At 41.3% G+C, this 25,673-nt stretch overlaps 1 protein-coding gene across 5 annotated transcripts in view; it reads right to left on the reverse strand.

The window, feature by feature from the left end:
• Nucleotides 1-25,673, reverse strand: part of FILIP1 (filamin A interacting protein 1) — a 101,291-nt gene that overhangs the window by 46,644 nt on the left and 28,974 nt on the right. For all 5 annotated transcript variants that reach the window (XM_084201811.1, XM_084201814.1, XM_084201810.1 and 2 more), the window contains one exon: nt 12,538-12,816. In XM_084201811.1, coding sequence (XP_084057937.1) covers nt 12,538-12,810 — 273 coding nt within the window. In that variant the 5' untranslated portion in view covers nt 12,811-12,816. The remainder of the gene's footprint in view (nt 1-12,537; nt 12,817-25,673) is intronic.

Raw genomic sequence — 25,673 nt, forward strand, 5'->3', positions numbered from 1 at the left:
TAGCATGACTCTGCTGCTTGTAAAAGGGGTCTGGCAGCCTAGCAACCAGATTCTTGGTCAATGGAAAGACTGTTCCACGAGCTGGGCGTTCAGACGTGCTTCTTCCTCGTGCCCTGCCCTGCCAATTTACTACAGCCCTCTCTCCCCATTCCCACAGTCTTTGGCCTCTCCCATGAGCCTGCTGACAAAACTCAGCACCCACTAAACGGGGAATTTTTGCCACAGGCCATTTGTCACCTGGGAAATGGGACTGAACTGATCAAACTCATTTCGTGTAAGGCATCTAGTAAATCGGGGGGAAAATTCTATTGTATTCAAGATGGGTTGAATGGAGTCGAAGTAATCACTGTCAGCTAGGAGTAAAACCCAACTCAAGATCATTTGCCAGTACATGTCCTAAACTCTTCTCCTGATTTTTTTCCCTAAGTAGCCTCCCTGCAAATTCATAGTTTGTCTCTCTCAAAATCAGTTATTGGTACATATTACCTTCATAGCTCCCCATCTGGAGGCATCTAACTACTTTACACCTAACTACTTTAGAGAAATCTCAATATTTCAGTAACGTGACAACAATCCTCTTAATTAGCTGAAAGAAGTTTTGAAGATTCGGGAGCAGGAGTAGCGTTTACAAGAAATGCAATTATGTAATTTTTTAGCAACCTGATATTTCCAGCTTTTGAATATTTCTTTTCTGGTTATGGAGACGCTTTATTATACCTACACAAGGAAGTGCACTAAGTAGCAGATGTTTAATATTTATGAAGCTGTATTTTTCTTGCCAGTGATTAATGACAAAAAAAAAGCTATGAAACCACAGACAGGAACCTTTACTTGTACTTGTGTTGTTGTTCCTTGCGTTGCTCACAGTTCAGGTTATTTATAGCACAACAGCTGCTCTGTTCAGCATCCGAAACTAGATAAGGTCACAGGTTATCCATGTAATGTTGGGGTCTTACCAGGGACTGATTTCCTAAATGCCAGTAGGCTTTACAAATATTTCACCTAGAGTTAATAAACATCACACTCAAGGCATCCAGAGGGAGATCAGGAGAATGTTCTCACACTGCTTTCCGTGCTATCCAGAACATGATGTGTTCCACCAGGGCAGGAATAGCCTCATTTCTGAAAAGTGCCATTAGGGACTTCAGAAAGTGGATATCACTAGCTTGGTTAGTTGATTTTAATGAAAGCAAGCACCTTCAGGCAGGGGCACTCCAACACCTGTATCTGAAAATCTTTCCTAACACTAATCCACTAGTCCCTCTTTAAGACTAATAGCTTCCCTTCATTCTTATCTTAGGAGGAAACAAAAATAATTAAAAGGAAAGTGTACTTTCTTAATTTTGTCTCATGATACTATAAATATGCATACAGAATGTAATAAAAACTACTCCTGACAGCTGGAATGACACTTTTGTTTTAGGCCTGATTGCTCACTCTAGCCCTTCTATTGTACAAAGCATGTTTCAAAGCAGGGAGGTTAGATGCTCTATTGCATATTGCATCACACAAAGATCTTTTTGCCAAAACTGAGTAAATATTTTTTTTCTCCTACACCAGGTATCTGAAGTAGCCTTGTTTGTATCACTCACTCAAGTGATGCTAGCCATGTAAAATGCTGGCTAATTACATAAAATCATAGAACCATAGAAAGTCCTGAGTTGGAAGGGACCACAGAGAACATCAAATCCAAATCCTGGCCCTGCACAGGACAGCTCTGAGAGTCACACCCTTGCCTGAGAGCATTGTCCAAGCACTTGTTGAGTTCTGTCTGACTGGTGCTGTGACCACTCCCCTGGGGAGCCTGTTCCAGTGCCCAAAGACCCTCTGGGTGAAAAAACCTTTTCCTGAGATCCAGCCTAAGCTTCCCCTGACACAACTTCAGGTCATTCCCTTGGATCCTGTCACTGTCACCACAGAGAAGAGATCAGTGCCTGCCCCTCCTCTTCCCCTCACAAGGAAGCTGTAGACTGTGATGAGAGTCACCCCTCAGTCTCCTCCAGACCGAGCAAACCAAGGAACTCCAGCTGCTCTATGGTTTCCCCTCTGAACCCTTCACCATCTTCACAGCTGTCTTTAGGACATGTCTAATAGCTTTATATCTTTCTTATGTTGTGGCACCAAAACTCCACACTCGAGTCAAAGGCTGCACCAGCAACATGAATATATCGGGGTTTTTTGCAAGGAAGATTTTATATACAGCAAAGTTTTTTTTACACCTTTCATCTTAGCTTAATTTCCTGATACTTGAAACTGTGGATTTCATTTGCATGAATTTCTTTTAACTTTTCCGTATTCAAGTCTAGGTACACAATGTACTCTGGAGGTAGAGATTGCTTCAGTGATGAAAAGTGACCATTGTTGATTTTGTACAAAGGGTAAGTGAAATATATATCCAGAAATACAAATGATCCCTCATGACCCTGAGGATATTAAACAGAACTGCCCTGTTTTCTCCACACTGTGCAGAACTTTCTGGCCTTGTATGATGCCTTTGGAGCTCTACAGTGTATTTAATTTTATGGTGCTTTATCTTGTGATAGCTCAGAAAGCTCTTCTAAAATCAATACTGGAGAAGAGGCACATGATAGACTAGCTCAGCCACTGCATAAATCTTCTGAAGTGGCTCCAGAAGAATTACATCAGAGATTAATTTGGCCTCTTCTGTTTGAAAAAGTCCCTGCTAAAGATTGCAGAGCTGAGGAGAAGCAGCACTGAGCAATGTATTACTTCTTCCAGCAAGCCTTGAAACAGATCAAATGAGCACTAGAAGACATCTGTCTGTTATTTCCTGCCCACACAGCTTTGTTCTGCTTTATTGCCAGAGCGCTCCATGGATGATGTCACTTTTTTCTGAAGAAAACAGGCCACCAGAGCCTTTCACTGACATAATTAATTATCTGTAGTCTGGGCCACAGCCAGCAAAATTCCCATGGCAAGACCCTGAGAAGTATTAACTCCACACTGCTTGATGTTTTCAGAATTATTATGGTCTGGGATACCCTGTCTTGTCTTTTCACACTGAAAGAGTGCTTTGCTTGATGTTATCAAGCCGTGGGGCAGTTACTGCAGCATATAGAATTACAGTGTCATGATCCAGTCAGCACACAGACACCAGGGCAAGAGGTCACTGTCAAGTTATGTGCATGACTCTGCATGTTGGGATATGTTCTACATGCTCCAGCAATGCCTCACCATGGCTAAGCCCACTGGTTTGGGTTTGCTCTATCCAGTCACAGAGTTTTTGTCTTAGCCAACATTAACTGTATAACATTTTTCACATGGCCTGAAGCCCAGCAGCAAGCAGAAACCACAGGCTGATCCAACTGGCCATCAAGCTGCCATGCTCCTTTTGTAACCAGAACTTATTTTGAGATCTGTTACAAGCTTTAGAAGGAAAAAAAAAATGACTAATGAAAGGGCAATAACAGGAAAAGCATTTATTTTCCTCTTCCTTCTCTTATCATCTGGCCCTATTAGTAAGTCTGGACCAAGACACAAGAGGCCCATGGATCATGAACCTCTTTCTTATGCTTCACACATAAAATTAACCCCACCATGCTCCAGTTTCCATTCCATAAAGGAAATAATATTTCTCATGAATGAGATTTAATTTCCAAGTACATAGAAGATCTAGATATGCTGTGAATCCTACAAGAAATATGGGACTCTGACATCAATATCAGTGTTCTCCTATTAATATTCCCCCATTTTTTATATTTTATTTCCTCCATGTACAGGTTCTTCTGTACTATCTTCCAATTTGTTGCAATTAATTTGAAACTAAAAAGTATCTTCATTAACTCATCTTGTCTAAATCGCTCTTTGCAAGTGCTACATAGGCAGTACAAAGAACAGAAGCATCTGAAACTAGGTGCTCTGACTTGAATTTCAGGGATGCACTTCAAGCAGCTGCTGTGAGTACCCTGTCTCCAAGAGGAACAAATCAGCCCTGGCTTTTTTTTTTCCCACAGTGATCTTACTGCCTTCTGGAAGGAACAAGCACACAAGGAGCAGGATGGAGCAAGACAAGCTGGAGCCAGCAGGGCTGTAACCAGCAGGATGATGAAGTCAGAGGCATTCCTTCTGCCTCCTTTGTGGAGACAGGAGCACATGGGACACTAACAGACCTAAGTCTGTGTACATGTGTAATAAACTGTATACACAACTTTCTCTAGTCCAAGCATTTTGTTGGCTTCAAGGAGATGTTTTTGAGTACTCTGTGCTGCACAATGTGCATCCAAGTTACTGGTGGCTGATGAATGGGCAAGAACAGTAGGGCTGCAGTACAGCAAGCACTCACCAGCACAACCAGTTAATTGAATGGAGGAGTTGTCAGAGGAAATGAGGGAAGTGGCCAAACTCCGACTGGGAAGCAGCGAGGGTGGGTGGGCAGTGAAAGGCGCAGTGAGAGCTCCCAGCCGTGCCCTTGATGCCCTCAGCTGTCTCCAAAATCCCCCTGATTCCCCCCAGTGTCTGTTTTTCCCTTTGTGCTCCCCAAGCCCCACCTGGGGACATCCTTTCCCCTCTCTGTTCTCCCACTGCATTTCCAAGAATGACTCTGAAGCCCTTCAAAATGCTGTTTTACCTGAACTGCTGAGATTGCCCAAGCCAATATTGGAGAACTGGGGTTTCATATTCACATCAATATTTCTGTTTCTGATTTGTTTAAACTTGAAGGTGACAAATGTCTGGAAGTTATCATGCAACTGTATTTGAGTGAGTTCAGTTCCACTCATTTTTTCTGGCATGGAAGAGTTGATGATAAATTTTTGCAAAGAAAACCAATAATTTCCAGGATAAGAAAAACATCACTTGCAAGATCCAAACCCTTCCTGTCTCAGGAAAGGACTTCCTTTCATAGTGCCGCCCTCAGCTGTGCATCATTTTGGGTGCCACATCTGCCCAACCCTCTGAAATAAGTCAGAGTTTACTTCATTTTGGACATCATGCAAACTCTCAAGGCAGCAATTTTGTAAGATGTGGCAAGACACGGGATGCTCAGTAGGACCTGCAGTTTTCTATGTGAAAATGTTACATTTCTCTCACTTTAGTCAACCAATAGGTGGAGCCTTTAACCCTAGAAACAAGACATTTTCTCAGCCATGTTATGACAATTATTATGTAAAGATTTATATTTGCATTTATTAAAGCTTTTTTTGGATGAAAAATAATCTGTTTTGCTCTCAAGAGCTTATCTGACCCTCAGCTAGAGGACAACAGACAAAAACTTAATAAAAGAACTGGGGCAGCAAAGTTAATAAAAACAGGTTCATCTACCACTGCAATGTTAAATTAACAACTGGTGACTCAGAGTACTGGACAGCATTCTGACACATAAGACATATGCTCATTGCAAGCTCTCCAAAGAATCCCAGATATTTTAAAGCCAGAAAGCTCATGCATTTAACATTGATTGCAAAATGATCGGCCATGTGCTCTCCCACAGAGTGAACGTTCAAGAAGAATGAGAAGAGATACGAACTTCTCCATTGCTGTTGCACTGAATATACAATTTCTGGTAAGCAAATGTAAAGAAAAAGAAAAATAAATAGTCAATTTATATCATTATTTAAAACAAATTTTTAAAAGTTTGCAAGAGAGGACCAGTTTGGAAAAAGACCAGAACTAAAAAGCTGGTTGTGGGCAATTCTGTTCTGTTTTGCAGAGAAGAACAAAAATTTTGGGGGAAAAAAAAAAAAAACCCAAGCTGTTCCTACTCTTCCTTCCACTCTAGATAACTTGTTCAGTGGGTCAGAGACACTTGCCAGTTATTCCTCTCTTCTGATCCTTCAAGCCTAACTAACACAGCTCTGTTAAGTACAGCTCAGGCAACACTAGAGAAGGATGTTAAGATATTTTTGTGAAAGAGGTTTTCAGCCTACAGCTGTCCTGTGACAGTGGCATTTTACTGAGGATCATTACTTTGAAAAGCATACATGTAATTCTAAAGCAGTTTTAGTACCAAAGAGATGGATGGCTATCATACCTAGAGTTGATAGTACCTCTGCCCCTTATTTCAGATGGAGCAGAAAATTGCCTAAGTAGCACAATTTAACTATATTTCAGTACACTGTCTTCCCTTTGTTTTTTGAGGTTTTTTCCTCTCACAAAACAGCCAGGTTCTATTTTAAAATTGATGATTTTGGGACTTGCTAGACAAATTCTTCTTACCTCCTATGGTATGTTCTGCACTTTGCACAGCAGCAAATGCAAGCTACAGAAAATAAACTATTCTATTCTATATATAATAAAAATAACTATAACAGTATCCTGCACAAAATTAATCTCTGGTTATAAATTATTCAATAAAAATAGAAGAGAGCATCTGTGGTCTGCAAACTTTTTTTTTTTGTACTGCGAAAGCATTCTTCACCAGAAAAACACAAACAAACAAGGGGTCAGTAAGAGAGGAGACAATTTTTTAACTCATTTACTGATGTGCCAGACATTTTTAGGGTTTGTTTTTAGGCTCTTATTTTGCTACACTGTGGATGCCATTTATCCCTTCATTTTCTTGCCTTTTGTGTGCCCACTTTCTGTTTGTCTAGCTTGGCTCCATTTATCTCTGTTGTACTCCCCTTTTGCTTACACTCTTTTTCTTCTATTGCCCAGCCTCTTTCCCCTCATTCCATTCTGCTTAAGTCACATCTCCCTCCTCACATTAACCCTATCTTCTCTTTTTCCCTGTAGCTCTGTACTTGCCAAGGTTTTTCCCTGTGGGGAATTTGTATTTCATCGATGATACGCTCATAAATCCTAAATTGTTTCAATTTAATCACCAAGACTTCACAGATACCCTGCATGTACCTTTCTCTGGCTTCACCTATTCTTTCTGCCTTGGCTCATCTCCTGCTTCTTAATCTGTGCTATTTTGCTAAGGACCATTTGAAAACTCCTTCTCTTCACTGCTTTCTCTGGTGCCAAGGCAACTTGACCCAGGTTTCTCTTCTGATTTCTGTACCTGCACAAGAAACACATCTGATTTCTACCCACCTATCTATCCCACATTCCTTGCTTGAGCCTTCAGGCAGATCCATATTTATTAATATTAATGCAAGAGTATAAAAAAAGGCACTGAAGAAAAATATAGAGGTTTGTACAGTGTTTGTAACTAAACAACTAGGTGGCTCTCCCAATGGGGTTACAATATCTTGGAAGAGTCAATACAAAAGCAGTTTGAGGCATTACCTGCAAGTTAACACATTGCAGCAAGAGGAAAAAGAGACAGAGAGAAAAACATCATAACAACAGCTACAGAGTCAAATTCTCTGAGTCACCAGTCAGAGTGACAAGGGATGGAAAGGCTGAGTAATGCCTGAAGAGAAAGGCAAAAATGAATCCAGATGCACAAGGCATAGGGAGCTCTCTCCTACAGCAAGCACCACGTGCAGTTCCAGCCACAGACACCAAGAAGGGGAACCCAGGGTGTGACTGCTGCTGCTCAGAGGGAGATGAGGACATGGAGAGCCTATTTTGCCAGAGGAAACAGAAAAGATGCGGTAGGGTAGGGCAGCACAGCAAATACAAAGGCTCAGAGGATGCAAGACTGCTGTCTACAAACACATCAGGCATTAAAGGCAGGAGGGAGAGAGGTGGGCTTTCAAAGCAGGATCACTGTACAGCAGAGTTCCATAAAGGTTTCACTAGACAAAATTGCTTCAGAAATTAAAAGGGAGAAATCAGATAAACATTAAAGATTTTAATTTCTGGGGCTGTTTTCCAATAGAACTAGTCAAAGTAGTCAACCCACCTTATCTTAAAACACGGTTTACTAAGTTAACAACAAAGGTTAAAGGAAGCATTTGCCTAAAAAATTAGATGATGGGATTTTATATACAGTAGATCTTCTACAATTTTATCTGCAGAATTCTCAGGTCAGTCAACGCATCTGCAGTATAAGCACGAGGAAAGCCTGAGCTGGCAAGTGGCAAAAAGGTAGAGTAAGAAAAAAGGTCACAACTAGAAAAATAAAGAATGGAAGAAAAGGGAATAGGGAAATTTAGATCTTAGGAAAAAGATGTTAAAATGTTAAAATGCAAGGAGTAGTTTATCACCTATACCCTTGCTGTGTTAAGAGCAAGGATTTTCCTGGTGGCAGGATGTGCAGTCACTGACACCAAAGTGTTTCATAAGGACCTTACCAGAGAGCACAAAACAGAGTCCTCTGCTAACCTTTCCCTGATTCCTCCCAGGTTGAGAAGAAAGTCTTGCAGCCCACCTGAGGGTGAGCTCCTCCTGTCTCCTCCTGTTGGATGAGAGAGCTCCTTCCCCCACGACTGTCTCGTTTCAGCTACCAGCCTCCCATAGCTGCCCTTCAACAAGATAATGCTCTGGCACCTTCTGTAAGCGCTCAAATGAAACATTAAATGCAGTCTTGATGAAATACTTGTAAGGAAGGGATTTCTTTTGCAGCAGAGTGATTTGGTCTCTCCCTTTGAACCAGGGATGCTCTATAAATAGGTTTGCATCTGAATATCTGCTACACAGTGTTTCCCTTCAAATATCAAACCAAACCCAGTGTTTCATTAGACCATTTGGAAGTCTGAGGACTTGTCAGAACTGTGTCTTGTGATTAATTTATACATCCCTTGTATATTGCACATGCTGTTCCCCAGGACATCACATTTCACATATTGCTCATCTGCACCCTCAGGTCTGCAGCAGAGGAAATGTGCAGCTGACAACTGCACATGCATTTCCTTTACACCCCATGGCTGCATGGCTTTGAGGAGCTCTGCTCCTCAGCAGTGCCAGGCTCTCAGGAAACATTTCCTCAGCCCTAAAGCATGCAAGGGACCTCGACAGGAATGAGGGTCTGAGCTGTGGGGGATGAATGCCACATTGGCACTGGAGAAATGCAATAAAACATGGACGATAATAAGGGCCTTGAGTGGAAAAGTTGCTCCTTTTTGAATTGGTGTGAAATACAGGAAACTGTCTCCCAATCCTAAATTGTCCTCCAGCAGTAGGCACAGAATCTGGATAAGGAATTATTTTCCTTGAAAAACCTAATGATTTGTAGTGGGATGCTGTCTTTATAAATATACTTTTATTATTGTGGGTTTTTTCCCCAAACATGCAATAAATAGTGAGTCGTAAACATGTAGGAATCCTCCTCCTCATTTCCTTTGGGCTCCCAATCAGGAAATGTTGAAAATCAGTGGTGGTATTGCTGAAGATTAATGGCTGCTGCTCAGAAACCATACAGAAAGGGAATGTGTTCCTGCCAGGACAAATACATAGGCCATTGGACAAAAATCTGTGAACCACAGATAGTATTATATCATCATTGAAAAGATCCACAGTGCCTGTCTTGCTCTGTAATTAATAATATTCACATGTGGGTTTGATTGAAATCACTGCAACAACCAGGCAAATTAATGCCATGCCTTCATGGTCCAATTTATTCTACCGGTATTTGAAGTCTTCTTTTCAAATCAGCTTTACAGTATTTAAAAATTGGATTTTTTTTCCAGGTAGAGGAAGCAATCCTTCATGGATTTTTTTGCCACTATATGTTCAATATGGGTTTAAAGACCATGTAATCACTACTTTTTTTATGTGAGCAGTTAGATTTCACAAGAGAAAATACATTCCACTGAGCTGTAGGGCCATTAAAATAAGTCCCTGTCATCAGTTCATTTCCTTCCCACTCTCCTTCAGAGAGACTGTACTTAAGAGCTCTCCTGCCATGTATATTGGGACACATTCTCATCACCACAGCTTCTGTAAACTTTTTCTTCCCTTTTGTTTTCTTACAAAATAAGGCATAGGCTATATGGTGACCTCAGATGTTTATGAAAAGATTTCCTTCTCTATATTCAGTAAGTGTACAGGGTCCAGACAGGAAACATGAAGGCAGGCACAGCTGAGTCCAACTTGGTTCTAGAAGCTAAAGCACAAGCAAGCTACCTGAGGATATTATAATTCTGAAAACCAATCAAGGTAAAAATGAAGACATAAACATCATTTCCAGGACATCTCTCCATGGTTTTCTGGCATGTCTGACCTCAAAATTAAGAGCTGGGGCATCAAGTTGTGATGTAAGTGCTCAAGATTGATACCAAGATAAATGTGGTGTGGGTCTATGTTTTCAGATGATGTGAGTAGTGAACTAAGCACATGATGCATATGAATGCATTACAAGTTTACCCTGCTAACCCCACTTAACCTCACTGTCACAAGTTACCTCCCATGGCTTAGTTCACTGTTCCCAAGGCAGTGTCACCCTGGTGGTACAGGCATAAGATGCCCCCTGCTCATGCCTGAGTAAACAATTATGGTATTTTATCCCATTTTTTTAATTCAGAAAATAATGCATCTCCCTACAGGTACAGCCTGATGCTATTCTCAAAACAAATTCCTCTTACATGTGCCTAGATAATGTTTGCTTTGCCAGTATTGAAATGGCTTCAAAGTAAACCTCAGTGTGATTTGTCAGTCCAACAAAATGCCAGCCAGCCACCAGAGATGTCTGAAAATATCTGAAAATAAAAAGCCATGAAATGACTCAGTGCATTAGGTCACTGTGACAGCCAGGAGGTAATACCAGAGTATTTACTTTGGCTGCAGCCTTCCTTGGCTCATCTTCCTTTGTCGTGTTAAAGCCAGGCTCTCATCTCAAGCCAAAGTGCTGTAGCTTGCCCACTTCAGAAATGGGTCAACACAGGTACCAGGGAAATAACTAAAATGGGGGGTTTGACATTAAATTAAAAACTTGTGTGGATTAAAAATAATTACTCTCTTCCTTGCCTGGATGCAAGGAGCAGAAGAGCAGATGCACTCTACACCTACCAGGGTGGGTATCCCCATTCCCTCCTGTCATGCCAGGAAGCTTCAGCAGTGCCTAACATCTCTTTGGGGTCTGTGTGTATGAAAACCCCTAAAAGTATTGTCCAGGATCTATCCCCATCATCCCCATAAGGATAATGAGAACGTGGGCAGTCCTTCCAAGGTTGTGTAAATACCCCATAAAGTAAAAGACTATGGTGAAGAACAGGAGAATTACTCAAGCAATAAAGACCACATTTATTGCCACACAGGAAACATTAGTGACTTTCTTCACCTCGCCTTTCCAGCCCACAAAGGTGACTTCAGGGCAAATCTTGAGCATGATACATGTCTATTGAGGTTTGGCTCTGTTCACCACAGAAGCTGCATCCTAGCTCCATCTCTAAGGAAATTACATAGACAAGATTTTGAATAAAGTAAAATGAAGGACAATAAAAATGGTTACTTTTCTGCAATGGTAATTTCTTTTTTCCTCTGCAAAATTGCATTCAACATATTTTCTTCCATTTTTTCCCTGTAGATTTTCATTGTAAAATGACTATTCTCTGTCTTTGAACCAATTATTTATTTTGAATGCATACTTCTTGTAACTTGACAGTAGTTTCTGACAAACTAGAGGTGAATTATGTGCAGAAAAAGTGATACTTAATGATACTTAGTAAGATGGAATCTCAGAATTGTGCTATGATGACTCATGTACCAAAGAAATTAGCAGAACAATTGCTTTTTGCAATCAGATAAGATGGTAACAAATTCAACATTAAAGTAATAATGTTATGAATGTGGGTTTCAGGGGAAAAGTAAAGCCTTCTATGAAAAGCTAAATAGTGATGGTTAATTGGAATAAAGGGATTAAGACTAAATGTTTCACACAGCTCAGGTGGCTTTTTTCTGCTTGTCCATAGGTTCAGTGAAAAAGGTCACTAAAGTACAACCAAAAGAGTGTATGAATTTGAAAAGCAGTCCTACCACAAAAGGGGATAAGTTTTGAAAAGCCACAGGTCTTCATATTGACTTTTTGAAATACCACATTTCAGCTTCTTATTTTGAAATTCTCTGGAGGCTCACACTACAGAGAGTTCAATGATGTATTAGCATTAAAGAGAATCTCAAAACTGGACAGACATTTGGGGACAAGTTAAGTGCAAAATCAGGCTGACTGCCATCAGGGACTTACTACTGGGCTGAATTAACATGCAAACCAGGACACCTGAGAAAGCTTTCAAGCAAGCACTACTCCAAGAAATAAAACTAATGGATCTTTGAAAGGCAAGGAATGTGCAAAGCACCGGACTCCAGAAATCAGACAGGACAGGCAGAGCTTTGGCTGAGGTCTCAGCAACATCTAAATATGCAGAAGTTCCAGGGGACATCCTGAGTCCATTTTCAGTATTCCTGACTTGTATATTGGCCTCCTGAATATTTTCAATAATGATTGCAATTACATTCCCTATATTTACTTGTCTTCCTCCCTCCCTTCTTCCCACCCACCACTGATTCCACCTGCAGATCCACATTTTTTGTCAGGTGTTTCTTTGACAGGTGTTTATAATTTATCTTGCTTGGGTAGCTGCAGTGGTAAATAAAGCATCACTTAAAACTATGACTGTTAAACACCAACTACCACTGCTCTCTCCTTGTGGTCCTTTGCCTTAAATACGGATGTTCCCGTTAGTTGAGCCCTGTGCTCTTTGGACAACCTAAAAATAGATAGGAACATAGTTTAGAAGATGTTTAATTTACCTGCAATTCTCCTTCCATTATACTGAGCAGTTTTATCAAGTCTTCTTTAGAAAGCTCTATGGACTTCTTGTTCTTTCTCTCACTAGGACCAGGTGATTTTGAGTGCCGTTTGACAGTTGCTGAAACCATGACCTCATCTTCCTTCCGATGAGGTTTGTTCTTTTTCTTGGCATCCTCCTGAAGTTTTTCATTCTCTGCGTGGCTGATGACAGGCTTGGAACTGGAGAAGTGCCCGTTAGACGAGCTTTCTCCACCTTGGTTTCGGGACCTCATCCCTGCCTAGAAAGAAACAAACATAAAGATGCATTTGTAAACAAAATTACTTACAAAAAAAGAAAGCCACAGTGGAAATACTGCCTTTGGTAAGAACAACAGTCTACTAAAAACTGGAGAATATTGTCATGCTCAAGAGACTGTGGTAGAAAGCTCAACCATTCCAACAACTCTGTGTGTGGCAGAAAAAAAGTCCTGAGGTAAGGTTAGCCATCTTTTTCAGCAAGCCAAATGCTGATATGAGCTTAAATGTATGGAACTTAAAATTGATGTGGGACAGCGTGTTCCAGTGTTTCCTTTTCTTCAGCTGACGTGTTGATCATTGACAATTCAACACTACAGAACAAAACAGGTTGTCAAATAGATCTTACTTAACTTGTGGCTTACTTGAGAAACAGAAATGCGATTAAATTTTTGAAAAGCATATTGCTGGAGTAGAAATTCTCTATGAGAGTGGAGTGCCAAAGCATGACGAATGTCAGTCTGCTGTTTCTCTGAAATAAGCAATGATTTTATTGCAGAAAAATGGAGAATGCAGAGTAAATCAGGTGGCAAATACTGCATAGGATTAATAGACAATAGCTTCCATAAAGGAAAGTTGAAAAGAAGTTTGAAAAATGAGCACAAATGGTATGAAATCACTAAATGGGCAATATCAACACACTCTTTCCAGAAGATTCAGGGTTTCTCCAAAATGTCAGGTCATGGTTATTCAATGCTCACATTTCTGTCTTCTTAAGCACCTACACTGAGCCTTAGACTACAACAGCAAACATTCCTCAGCTCTGTCACTTGACCAACTGTACTGCTAAATTTTTATAGCAATAAATCTAATGAAAAATATTCCACTGCTTTCAAGTATTTTTTCTCATTTAAATTGATCTCTGGTGTTAGTTGCAGTTTGTTCATTAGTCAAACAGATGCTTTTCAACATCCATAACATCACACACACACTTCTGATAAGGAGTTCAGAGCAGCAGTTCCCTAGTGAGGAGCAAAACCTAAAATACATTGACTAATCAGTTTTGCTAAATTACACTGGGTCTGCAGTGGCTTGCCCTTGACTCAGGCCAGCATTATAAATCTCTGGTCACAATTAGCCTTGCACTTCTGTAGTTTCACACTCAGCTTGAAGATTGTCTTTTTATTATGACTGGTTACTCATGTCTTCACTAATTCAGTGGAATTCCTCCAGCAGCATAAATAGGGAGAGAATTAGACCCTATATTTTAGAGTGAGAGAGTTTCACAAAGAGATTCCTTGCACTGTAGGCCTGCTCTTATCCAAACAATGTGTGATACAGGTATACAATAGCCTTTAGCTTCCTGAATGCTTATGCAGGGTGTTTTTCATCAAACAGTTTGGATTAAATACATGAATTACACTTTCTAAAAACAGATCTCCATTATAAGCATGAACAATACCTGAGAACCTCAGGAAATCTTTTAGGTTTCAGATTTATGATGGAAAAATAAACATAGTACTATGTTTCCTCTCAGATAGGGCTTTTCAATTTGTTTAACTTTAATGGGTTTGAAACTTTCCAACCATGCTTCCTCTCAGGAGAGAGCACTGGGGATTCAATCTGTCTCTATTTTCTAAGTGTTTCCTTCTGAGTCCCTGTGGGTCACAGCCTCCAGCCACTTTCATCTCTAAACCAAACCTATTTTTTATGGCTTACAGTGAATAGCTTCATGGATCCAGGACATTCCACATGTTTTAAGAACAAATATTTGAAGACTGTCTTGTATATGTTTTGCAGTGGAAAACAGATTATTATATTACAGTATATTCTGCTTAGTAACATGCCATTTTAGGGATTTCTCTGCAGTAAGGTGACTCAACTTACAGCCCTGAAAGTGCACAATTAATGTTACATTTAACTTATGTCTAGTTGAGACATATCATCAACCTGAAACATTGCATAATCCACCAGATGCACTTAGCTGAGTGTGTTAGACTTCATGAAAGGTGGTGTGTCACCCAGGCACATCATAGCTCAAGACAGCCCCTTTGATCCATCTGTCCTCGTGGGAGCTGAGTAACAGCTCATGAGGCCGTGTAAAGACTGAGCAGGTGACTATAGGCTTATCAACCTGTTAACAGAGAAATTAGGAATGCATATTTCAAGTGTGCTTATGCTCAATGTAAATCAGTAGAGGCCCACCAAGGACAAATGCAAAGTTATGTTCATTAAAATGGCAACAGAGAGGTTTAACCAATTAACCTGGTGTTTCATATCATCTGGCTAATAAGCAGGTGATTGCTGTTAGAGGACATCAGACTTGGCCTCTTTCAAAACTTCTTTTAAATTTGGAGATTTATTTTGCAGCAAGCCTTACCTGACAGTAAGTGTGGCAGACAGTCTGCCACGCTCGGGGACACTGCCCCTAGCAGCCTTTCTTAGTGTGAAAGCCTGCCAAAATCAGGGTAATGCTAACACTTACTCTGTCTTCCCTTATGATGGTGATACTTTTTCAACATATTACCCAAATGCAAAGGTGTCATGTGCTGAAGCCAGAGATGCAGGTGACAGAAGCTTAAATGGTGACAGAAAAGGCCAAGGTTTCGATATTCACACAGTAATTTCCAAGGAGTTTGAGGGCCAAAACCAACGGCATGATCCAGCTGTTGTGCAGCGCTCCAGGAACACAAAGCAGCTGTAAGGATGACTGAGTTTTAATTGGAGCAGCGTGAAGTAGCCAGAGCACAGCAGTGGTGTTGGCTGAGATGCTGTGTGCTGGAAAGGAGGGCTCGGCGTTATCACTTTGGATATCCGTCTGCATTTCTGATGGCATCGGATAAAGAGTAGTGTCTGAGTATTTGTGTTATTTCAGTATGCAAATAGCCAAATCCCAAAACTTTGCTTATCTGTTGTTTCACCGGGGTTCCAAAACTGATTCTGGGGACACTGCCAGTCCAACACTGGTAACAAATGACCTCCTGCTGTCAGTCCTGACCACATCTCCATATCTTACAGCATTCCTTACATCTCCATATCATTCCAGCATTCAGGGATTGTGTTCCCTGAAGAAATAGCTCATATGATTTATAACAACTTTAGCATTTAACTCTACTTCTTTTTTTCCCACTCCTTATCATATGGCATATTAAGCTGGAAACCTTTCCTAACCGTTTCCAGTCAAACAAGAAGACTTTATGCGATCAGTCACCTTGATTTTGACATTTATTGGCTACTCATTTCAATATGTGCTCACAGCATTGGTACTCGGCATGGGAACTCTTCAGCCCCTCCTCTGGTTCAGCCATTTGTTGAGCTTTATGCACAAAGGACAAATGCTATGGTTATTTACATGAGCCTGTATTGTTGTTCTGGGCACGGATCCTTCGGTTTCCACAAGTTAGAATCCACACAAGATTTTATGAAATAACCTTTATGTTAGTTTTACTGACATCAGGAGGAAATCTGTGAGGAATTTGCTGAGTAGGATGTCAGGAGAGGACAGGCTGCACGCTATTCCAAGTCTTTCCCCCGCTGATGGCAATTTGTTCTCCCCAAAGCTCTTGAAAGGGCAGGTTAGATTAGGCTCTGTTACTAGTTCTGTTAGAATCAGATAACGCAAAGGGCTTCTTTGAACTTAATGTGTATCCCCTCTTGCTAATTGGACATGATGATTTTGGCTCCATAGTACTTTCCCTTAAAATAATAATAATAATAATGTCATAATATACACACATGCACAAAAGTTGATTTAAAGCCGTGATATGCTTGTTGCCATTGGCAATAAGTTTGTAGTCTGGATCTCAGTTGCAGATCTAACTGATTAGAGTATGACATGAAAGTGCTGGGTTTCTGACAGGCTAACAAAGTATTGTAGGGACAGTACAGCTGGGTTAGTGAACCAAAACTGGAATTTGTTTCTCTGCTGTGGCTTTGGGAGCTGTATCTTTCAGGGGCTCTGCTCTGCAGGAATTTGGAGTGGAGCAAAGTGATGTGCGGACGTGCCTGGGTACACAGGGTTGATTGAGGAGAACTCAAGCACTGAGCAATTCAAGTTTCTGCCCGGTGATTATGGATCAATATATAAGACTAGGAGAGAAAAATAATTTAAACATACTCAAACTGGAGACCAAATAATAGAAACCCTCCATCAGATCTGAAACACCCCACAAATGATGAGGAGAGCTAGAAAAGATTTTAAATAGCGTCAGTCTGTATCTGAAAGTAGTAGGTACCAATTAAAAAAAAATGAAAGACAAGATGAGAAAAGGGGAAGGGAAGGGAAGGGAAGGGAAGGGAAGGGAAGGGAAGGGAAGGGAAGGGAAGGGAAGGGAAGGGAAGGGAAGGGAAGGGAAGGGAAGGGAAGGGAAGGGAAGGGAAGGGAAGGGAAGGGAAGGGAAGGGAAGGGAAGGGAAGGGAAGGGAAGGGAAGGGAAGGGAAGGGAAGGGAAGGGAAGGGAAGGGAAGGGAAGGGAAGGGAAGGGAAGGGAAGGGAAGGGAAGGGAAGGGAAGGGAAGGGAAGGGAAGGGAAGGGAAGGGAAGGGAAGGGAAGGGAAGGGAAGGGAAGGGAAGGGAAGGGAAGGGAAGGGAAGGGAAGGGAAGGGAAGGGAAAAGACTTTTTCTCAAATGTCAGGAGGAGAGGAGGATGGGGGCATCAAATTGACCTTGTTGGCTTGGATGTCCTCAGCAAGGACCACCCCAGATAGGAATGGATGGCTTTAGCTCCAAGGCATATCTGGGTAGCCACAACTAAGTTTACCTGGCTTCAATGGTGTGACTTTCGCAGGATAATCATGTAGAGATACAACTGTTCATACCACCTCAGAGACTGATTAAAATTCTTAGTTTTCATATTGGTTATTCCAGGACATTTTCCTGGGCTCTGCAGATGTTCATCATTTTGTCTGGCTGTAAGAGATTAAAAGGAGTCACACTCCCAAGAGGCTGTGGTAGGCCCAGTAGGAGCTGTGGCTGTGCTGAATGAGCAATGCTGTGCAGTTGGACTCTAATGCTGTGTGGAGCAGACTCTGGACGTGACAGACTCTGGACTGTGACTGAACTAGGCCAAGGGAATGCAGACCTCATTCTTGCTTTTGCTTTTGCAGATGACTCCTGCGTTTGTTTCAGTCATGATGGTCAGAGGAGAGCCATAAACCTAATGACTAATAGGATGAAGAACAGAAAAAATATCTGACCTTAGTAATCCTGGGGTTTCCTGAATTTCTACATTTTCAAGCCTAAAGTACTAATCCGTTGTGCTGTCTAACCCCAGACTCCTGTCCTCATATGCATCATGGTTTGAGCAAACAAGAAAAGTCTTTGTTCCTTTTGACAGTGTTATACTTTGCCAATGTGCTTTTGTGAGAGCACATGTTTGCTGCTTGCCCTTCTTGTTGCACTCTTGGCATGGAGCTATGGATACTCTTTGAATCAGGACAATTCTCTGTTCAGTGAACAGCTTGAATAACCAAACCACAGGGCTGTAATTCCTCTACAGACCTGGAGAGGACTTGTGGCTAGTCTAGCTATGTAGACCATTGCTGCTTTCCTCCTTTCACCTGGTCTGCTTGCTGCCCTGGAAAAGTGTTTGTCATACAGGTGGAACAGCAGGAACAGCACCCCAGTGCTGAGCCTCATGCACTGAAGAATAAATATTTGTTTCATCCTGTTGACACTGCTGCCATAGTGGGGTTTGCTGTTTGCAAGGGGTGTAGAAAAGTAGCAAGGTTATGGCAGACATAGTTGCTGAGGTGCACCATGAGAATCAGCTAAGCCTTTTTGCTTTATCAAAAACTTATTTTTTTATTTCAAAATTGATTCTTGTAACAGTGGCACATAGTAACACATGGACTGTGTTCACCAAGGGCTATATCAACAATAGTTCCTTTGTTTTGAAAAAAAAAAAAAAAAAAAGGAGGAATAAACATAAATGTACTCTCAGGAAGAAAATAGATTTCTGAAAATTCCATATCCAGGTGTCTTTCTAAATAAGTATAACCAGCATGAAAGCAGAAAAGGATTTCACAAAATTAAAAGAGGAAACACGGTCATCACCAAGGCAGATTTATACCACTTTAACTCCATTTTCTTAATTCCAAGGTAAACTCTTCTCTAGCTAAATTATGGCACAGGTTTACAAAGAACAGAGTTTATGCTGGTATCATTCCATTAATTTTGTCATTTTCAGGAAAACTTGTGGTTTCATCTGGAATACTTTTACATGAGTAATGCATGCTGACCAACTAAGGAGTAACATAGACTTGTTTCACAAAGATTCATGTTTCCCAGGCTTCATCTGGAAAAACATCTTGGATGCATGAGGCATGAGGAATGATAAGCTATTAGATCATAATTGAGTCAAAAAAATAAACTTTTATATATCACCCTACCCATGTTTTGATTACTGTGCTTCCCAGCTGCCAGAAAGCACAAACAGGAGTCACAGAGGAGACAGTTCAAGTAGCTGACACCACCAGACAAACATGCCACAAGGTCTGATGAGGGCTGAGACATTTATTCTCTGGAGTGGCCGTGTGGCTGAAAGGGACTGGCCAGGAGCAAGGAGGGTGGCAGCAGTGCCAAGCGCCTGCAGCGCACGCAGCCTTTCCAGCCCATTTCAGCTGGGCTGGGAGAGGTGGGAGAATCATCCCTCTGCCCAGCCCACTGGGGTGTCCCACGCCCAGGAATACCTCTGATCTGAGGGAAAATGAATCTTTGGAGGAAAGTAATGCAGCTGCTTTCTGGGGCCTTGCACCCAGCTGGTGAAGGCTGTCTTGGGACACGGCCGCTCTCAGAGCGCTGGATTGAGCCCTGTGCCCTGTCATGATTCCTCTCATATTGTTTTACAGCTTTCTGCTCTTTTGAGTTAACCCATTTCAAATCAAACTGTGAGCTCCACATGAAGACAACGCTAGCACTGCCACCATTAGTTCCAGTCCAAACCTCCTACACATTTGTTTTATCACCTGACAGCCAGAACGTGCCTGGGGAATGGTAAGAGAGGTGATGCAGATTAGCTGGCCTACCAAGGGTTTTTCACTCCTGCAGTTGGGAAATCTCTGGTGTTAGGTAAGCACTGGTCATTTCTTTTTGTTGGCAGCATAGGACCAAGCTGATAACCCACAAGGTGGAATACACTGTGGACATAGGAACAGCACTCAAGCATCTCTAGTAAGTAATTTCTAAAGCCCACTGATGCTATAACAGTGCACAGTCCCCTGCCAAGGTGGTAGAAAACTGCTGAAAGCAGCAGTAGGCAGGAGCAGGTTGAAAATCATCACAGGTCTTGCCTTGTTTGTTATCCTCACTATGACCAATCAGAATACTTAAAAATTCTATATCACTGAGAAATACAGCATGGAAACTAAAGCCTTGCAAGCCTGCTTTAACCTACTAATCATATGGCAAATAGCAATCACAATTAGCAAATGAGGAAGCCCTTAGCTTTCTACAAAATAAGTTTCAACTTTTCACTTTGAAAAGTTACTTTTTATTTCAAAATTCACTTGTATTTTTAACAGCTATGAGATGAGACAAAAATATTAATGTCCCAAAAGCAAACTCTGAGCTTTGGGTAGAGGTAAATATTTTGCTGTCTCTTTCTGACCTGATGTGGATCTTGAATCTGTCTTCTTTTCAGTAGCAATAATTTGCACAGCTCTGATTTTGCTGAAAGAGTAAGCTATAGCTACGTTTGACATGTGACTAATTTATCTTTCTCTTGTTTAAAAAAAATACAAAAATTAATAACAATGTAGATACCCTTACAGATTTTATGGCAAAGGGAAAAAAATTAGACAGAGGACCTGGATCTTCTACAAATATAGTCTCCAAGAGACAACAGTGTAAAAAAAAGCCATCTGCAGCATCTCAAATTTCAACTGTCAACCAAAGCAGAGAGCAAGTTCCAAATCTCTGTCAGTGACTCCTTTGTAGGAAGTTTCAGTTGTTGATAGACACAGAGTACCAGCTTGCACATGAATGCCTTGTCTTCTGGTGAGATGTGAATTTAACCCCCTCCATTAAACTGGGCTGCCTTCCACCTCCCAAAAGGTTCCTCCTCTGTGGAGTTTAATTGATTTCAAGACAAGGAGTTAAAATAGTCTCTGATACTAAACCTGCCCTTGGGTTTCATTATCAATTTTGGTGGTTTTACAATAATATTTTTCCCATTGGGAAAAAAAAAAAAATCCTCTGGCTACATGTATACTGGAGATTAACCATGGCCAGGACTCCTCTCTGACTGTGAGGCCAGCTGTCCTGGAAAATGCTTCAGGCTCTTAAGCCCTCTTAGCATCCATAACATGTTGGCTGCATCCACACTGCCCCCTGGGAATTGCTGCTAGCCCGTGCTGACTCCTGAATCGTGCTCTCAGATGGGATGGGAGGCTGTTAAGTGGCCTGGCCAGAAGTGTGCCAAGGACCCCTGCAAGAATTTAGCAGGAGTACAAACATTCACCTTCCAGTATCTGTGCTCATGCCCCCTCACTGTTTAATTTACAACCTCTCCTTTCCACAGCCTTTACAAACAAAGGAAATGGAAAACTAATCAGCCGTGCTGAGGGAAGGTGCAACTCACCAAAAATACACAGTCTGGAGAGGGAAAATAAGCAGTGGGTGGTGGGAAAACAGAAAAAAACCCAAATTTTTCAAGTTAGGTCAAAGCATGCGAAACTCTAGTACTTATTTTTGAGGCATATTTTTAAGTTGCTGCTGAAGGATATTTTGGTGATGGAGAGGTTCAGCAGGAGCAGGAAGAGGCAGAGAAGCTGAAGCACACAGACAGGCTGCTCAACATCCCCACTTCACACCAGGCTCATGCTGGGCTTGGTGGCACAAACTTTGAGCTCTTTATGTCACTGATAAGGGGACACACTGTGAGGCTCCAGAGTGGCCCTTGCATTATTCAAAGCCCCGGCCTTCACTCCTCATTACTGTTTGCAAAGAGGTAAAAGGAAAGGAGAGTCTTACTTCATTCCTGGCAGTGCCAGCCCAGTGACTGTCATCATTTCCCTGCAATCCTGCAGGCTTTCCACTGACTTCAGAACTTGTGGCAGAGAAAGTAAAGAAGTAAATGTCAGCCTAAATGATTTCAGTAATACCAATGTCTCACATGGCTGACAGGGAGCAGCACAAAAACCTGCAGATACCTCACCTGGGCGCTGAGAACAGCCTCAGCCACTTTAATAGTTTTCATTTTTAGAAACCATATTTGCATGCCTCTTCTAACGTCGTGGTTTCAAAATCCCTAGACAACAATTTCTTCACTTAAAAAGAATGAAGTTAAAGAGTTATCCTGGATGTACAGGTTGAACTGGTTTTAATGGGGTTTTTTAACAGCCTTTTAGTGTTAATCTGCTTAAATCTTCACCTGGCCTTTTAATTCAGAGCAGAAATTTAGGCTAAGCTGAAAATACAGCATAGTTACTTTGAGTAAGGAAGGAAAGGAGGAGAAAGAAGCAAACAAATATTTCTGCATGGGCTTGGTCTTGCATTAGCATTACTAGGATTACCTATTGCCAGATTCTTTAATGTCCCTGACATCTTAAAATCCAATTTCATCGGGGATAAAATATAAGTTAATTGTGTTTGTCTTGTTGCAACTAGCCAAATAACCTACCTTTCTTAACTTCATTAAAAAGGTTTAATTTTCTTTTTTTTTTCTTTTTTTTTTTACTGGGAAGCATAGAGAAAAACTTTCTCAGCTGCTTTTCTTAGAAAGTAATTTCAGTTCAGAGCCATGGAAAGATATTAAAAAGAGAATGGAGTGGGTGTTTTACAAGCCCATGTGATGTTAAAGTTGTCTGCACTGGTATGAATTCATAATGCTTGTGTGACTCAGGTAGAAGTTTAGGTTTCATCCATAATCTGCAGTGTCTTTGGAATGGAGTCTGAGCTCTCTGAGGCCGTGTTAGGACTGCAGCTCTGCCCTCCTTCTCCTCAGGCAGGCACTTCCAGTGACCACTGCTAAAGCCCACCATAGCTCCTATTTATCAGGGAAAGCATCCCCTGATTTTCTTCCCATGGTAAAAGGTGCTAGGTAGAGGGTGGTGTTGTTCCAGTCTCCCTGTGAGAGTTCAAGGCTGGAGGTCTCAGTTTTGCCCCTCTGAGTCAGCCCTAATCTCTCTAAAGAGGCTGCACCCTTAATTTGGGCACATCAGTGAACGGACTGATAAACTGGGGCTGGATCCAGAAATGCATCATCGCAAAGGCCGATTCTGCTGATGGGTGGGGAGGCAATAGCAGGTATTTGGCACCTCGTTATCAGCGTCTGACACAGTGCCACACTTGGTGGCAAGTGTTAGGACAGGGCAGAGGCTGCGGGACTGGGTCTGCCCCTCACAGCCCTGCTATAACCAACCCTGCCAGCTTTGCGTTAATGAAGTCACAAACTGAAGTGGCTTGTGCTGTTGGGACCGGTGTTCTACAAGGCACCAGACCTCTGCTGCAGGCACTTCTGCCTGAGAGGGGCAGGGAACACAGCGTTTCTGACAAGCACTGAAAAGAGTCGATAGTGACCCTCACTGAGCTCCCTAACTTGGAAACGAGCTCATTTGGTACTCCAGCTACAACCTCTCTACTAAACTCTTTTCTTAGGAGGAAGAGTGGGGACAATTCGGCTGTAGTTGTACAAAACAACTAATTTAAGAAAGGGCAATAAAAATGGACCTACATTAGGTTTCTTTCAGTTAGGGAAGGTGAAACTAGAAACTAAATTTTATTAATGAAAAATCTGAAAAAAAAATTAATCATAAAACTTTCAAGTTCCTATTTCATATGAGGAGCTGAATGACAGAAAAGCAGTGGGGATCTCTGTTGCTGAAGGGAATTGGTGGGATGTCTCTAAATATTAAGGCAACACTGGGTTTTGGAATACAAATTTTCAAGAGTGATTTGACATTTCACAAAATATTGGTCACCATCCAAAAAAAAAATAGAGAGAGAGAGGCAGAAATACAGATTGCATATTATTGGTAGGTCAGGTAAGAAAGCAGCATATAAGTACATTGCTGGTTTTCTTTATTTAGTGAAAAGCTGTCTGACCCTGCAGTTATGCAGTGTCTCAGCATTCCTTATTTGTTTCCTTAAATATATTTCATTTGCCTTCAAGGAGGTTTAGGTGGCTGAGAAATGACTTGGAGCTGCTTCTCCTGAGTGGTGGACCCAGAGCCTTGGCAAGGACCAGGTGCTGCTGCTGCTGGCAGCTCTGCCATGCCTTGGCTCTGCTGTGACTGGGAAAGGGAAGATCAGCCAGTTTTCCTCCTTTGAGGAAGCAAATCCACCTCTTGTCATATTCAAGGTGCTATACTTGCTTACCTTAAGAAACAAGATTTCATTTACTGTTTTACAGTTCACATTTCATTTACTGTTTTACTCCCTCACTCAGCTTTATGTGCCTAGTGAAAATGTCTGAGTGAGCTCTCACTTCCACTGCTTGCTCTGGCACTATTCACTACAGAGACCACAGATAAGAGCTTTTCCTTATCTGCATTTGTCCACACACAGGCTGCATGAATCTCAGAGGTAAGAGCATTTTTACAGACCTGCCCAGACAAAAGTTAAAGGGCAGCTCTCCAGAGCATCCAATAGCCAACTGCTAAGCACAGCTGTGCCAAAAAAGCTCAAAATAAACAGCTGAGCCTCCACTGTATACATACTGAAAATATTTCCCAAGGCTTTCAAAAAAGTTAGAATTAAATCCCCATGTTGAATAAATATTTCCTTACTTTTACTAATTAAGAATATTTTATACCTTTAAACCTGAAAGACTCTGCTAAATGAAATGGAATTTGAGGAATGTGCCCCTACATTAAATTGTGCAACTCGTTTAATGAAAGTAAATTCAGAAACATGGTATCCATCTTTTCAATTCATCCTGCACAACACCACTGACTGCAAAAAAAAAAAAAAAAACAATATAAATTTAAAACAAAAAGATTTAAAAATCAATCAGCAGTTTGTCAGTGAATTCTAGGCCTGCAAAACCACCCTGCTATGGAATGGCCAGAGAGTTTAGAGGAACTCTGTACAGCTGGCAGATGGCCACGAGCTCAGCCTAAGGTGGCTGTCATGCTTGCAAAAAATTCTCTTTATTCTGATTCTACTTACTGGTACTGCTATTACTTTTTGCCATCAAGAAAAACCAAAAGCCTGCATGGAAAAGTGCTCAGCAGCACATCCCAGCGTTGTGGGATGACTTGGCTGCAGCACTGAATTTCCAGGCACTAGAATTCACCCTGTGGAAGCAGCAAACACCAAGGATTTGACAAACCTTGGACTTGTTAGATAAGCATACATGTCAAAGACAAAGGATTGCAGTCAAAGGGATAGGAAAACCTAGAAAATAAAAATACTGGCAGCACCAAACACTTAGGATTATGGTACAAAAGTCATGAACTGGTGAGTCCTCTGCTCAGCCATGGTGTGACACAGGGTCTTGTAAAGGATTTCTGCTGGTAGCCGAACAACAATTTAAGTAAGCAAGAACAGAGCTGGGGAGCTCTGTGTAAATACTTGCCACTGACTGATCACTTGTACCTTGAAGATGCATTTGTAGAAAGGAAAAAAACCCTGAAAATTGTTCCTCTCTTTGTGTATTCATAAAATCTGAGAAGTGCCATTATATTAGTCTTTCTCAAACCTCAGAGAAACTTTTCCTAATGTCTGTAGAGGCAAATATTAAATAAATGGCTTGCTGAAATAATGGAACAGTTGTTGGCCTTTAAAACACATGCATATTTTTAAAAGAAAGAAAGAAAATACTGGGAGGAGGAGTAATTTTTTTTTGTTAATTGTTTTGAAGTCCATAACTAGAAACACATCGTTACCAGTTTGTACTCACATCAATTTTATATCAGAGAAAAATAAAGTTTTGTTTGTGTAACATTGTTAGATAAAACAGA

This window comes from Fringilla coelebs, assembly GCF_963513975.1.
Source record: "Fringilla coelebs genome assembly, chromosome: 3".
NCBI lineage: Eukaryota > Metazoa > Chordata > Aves > Passeriformes > Fringillidae > Fringilla > Fringilla coelebs.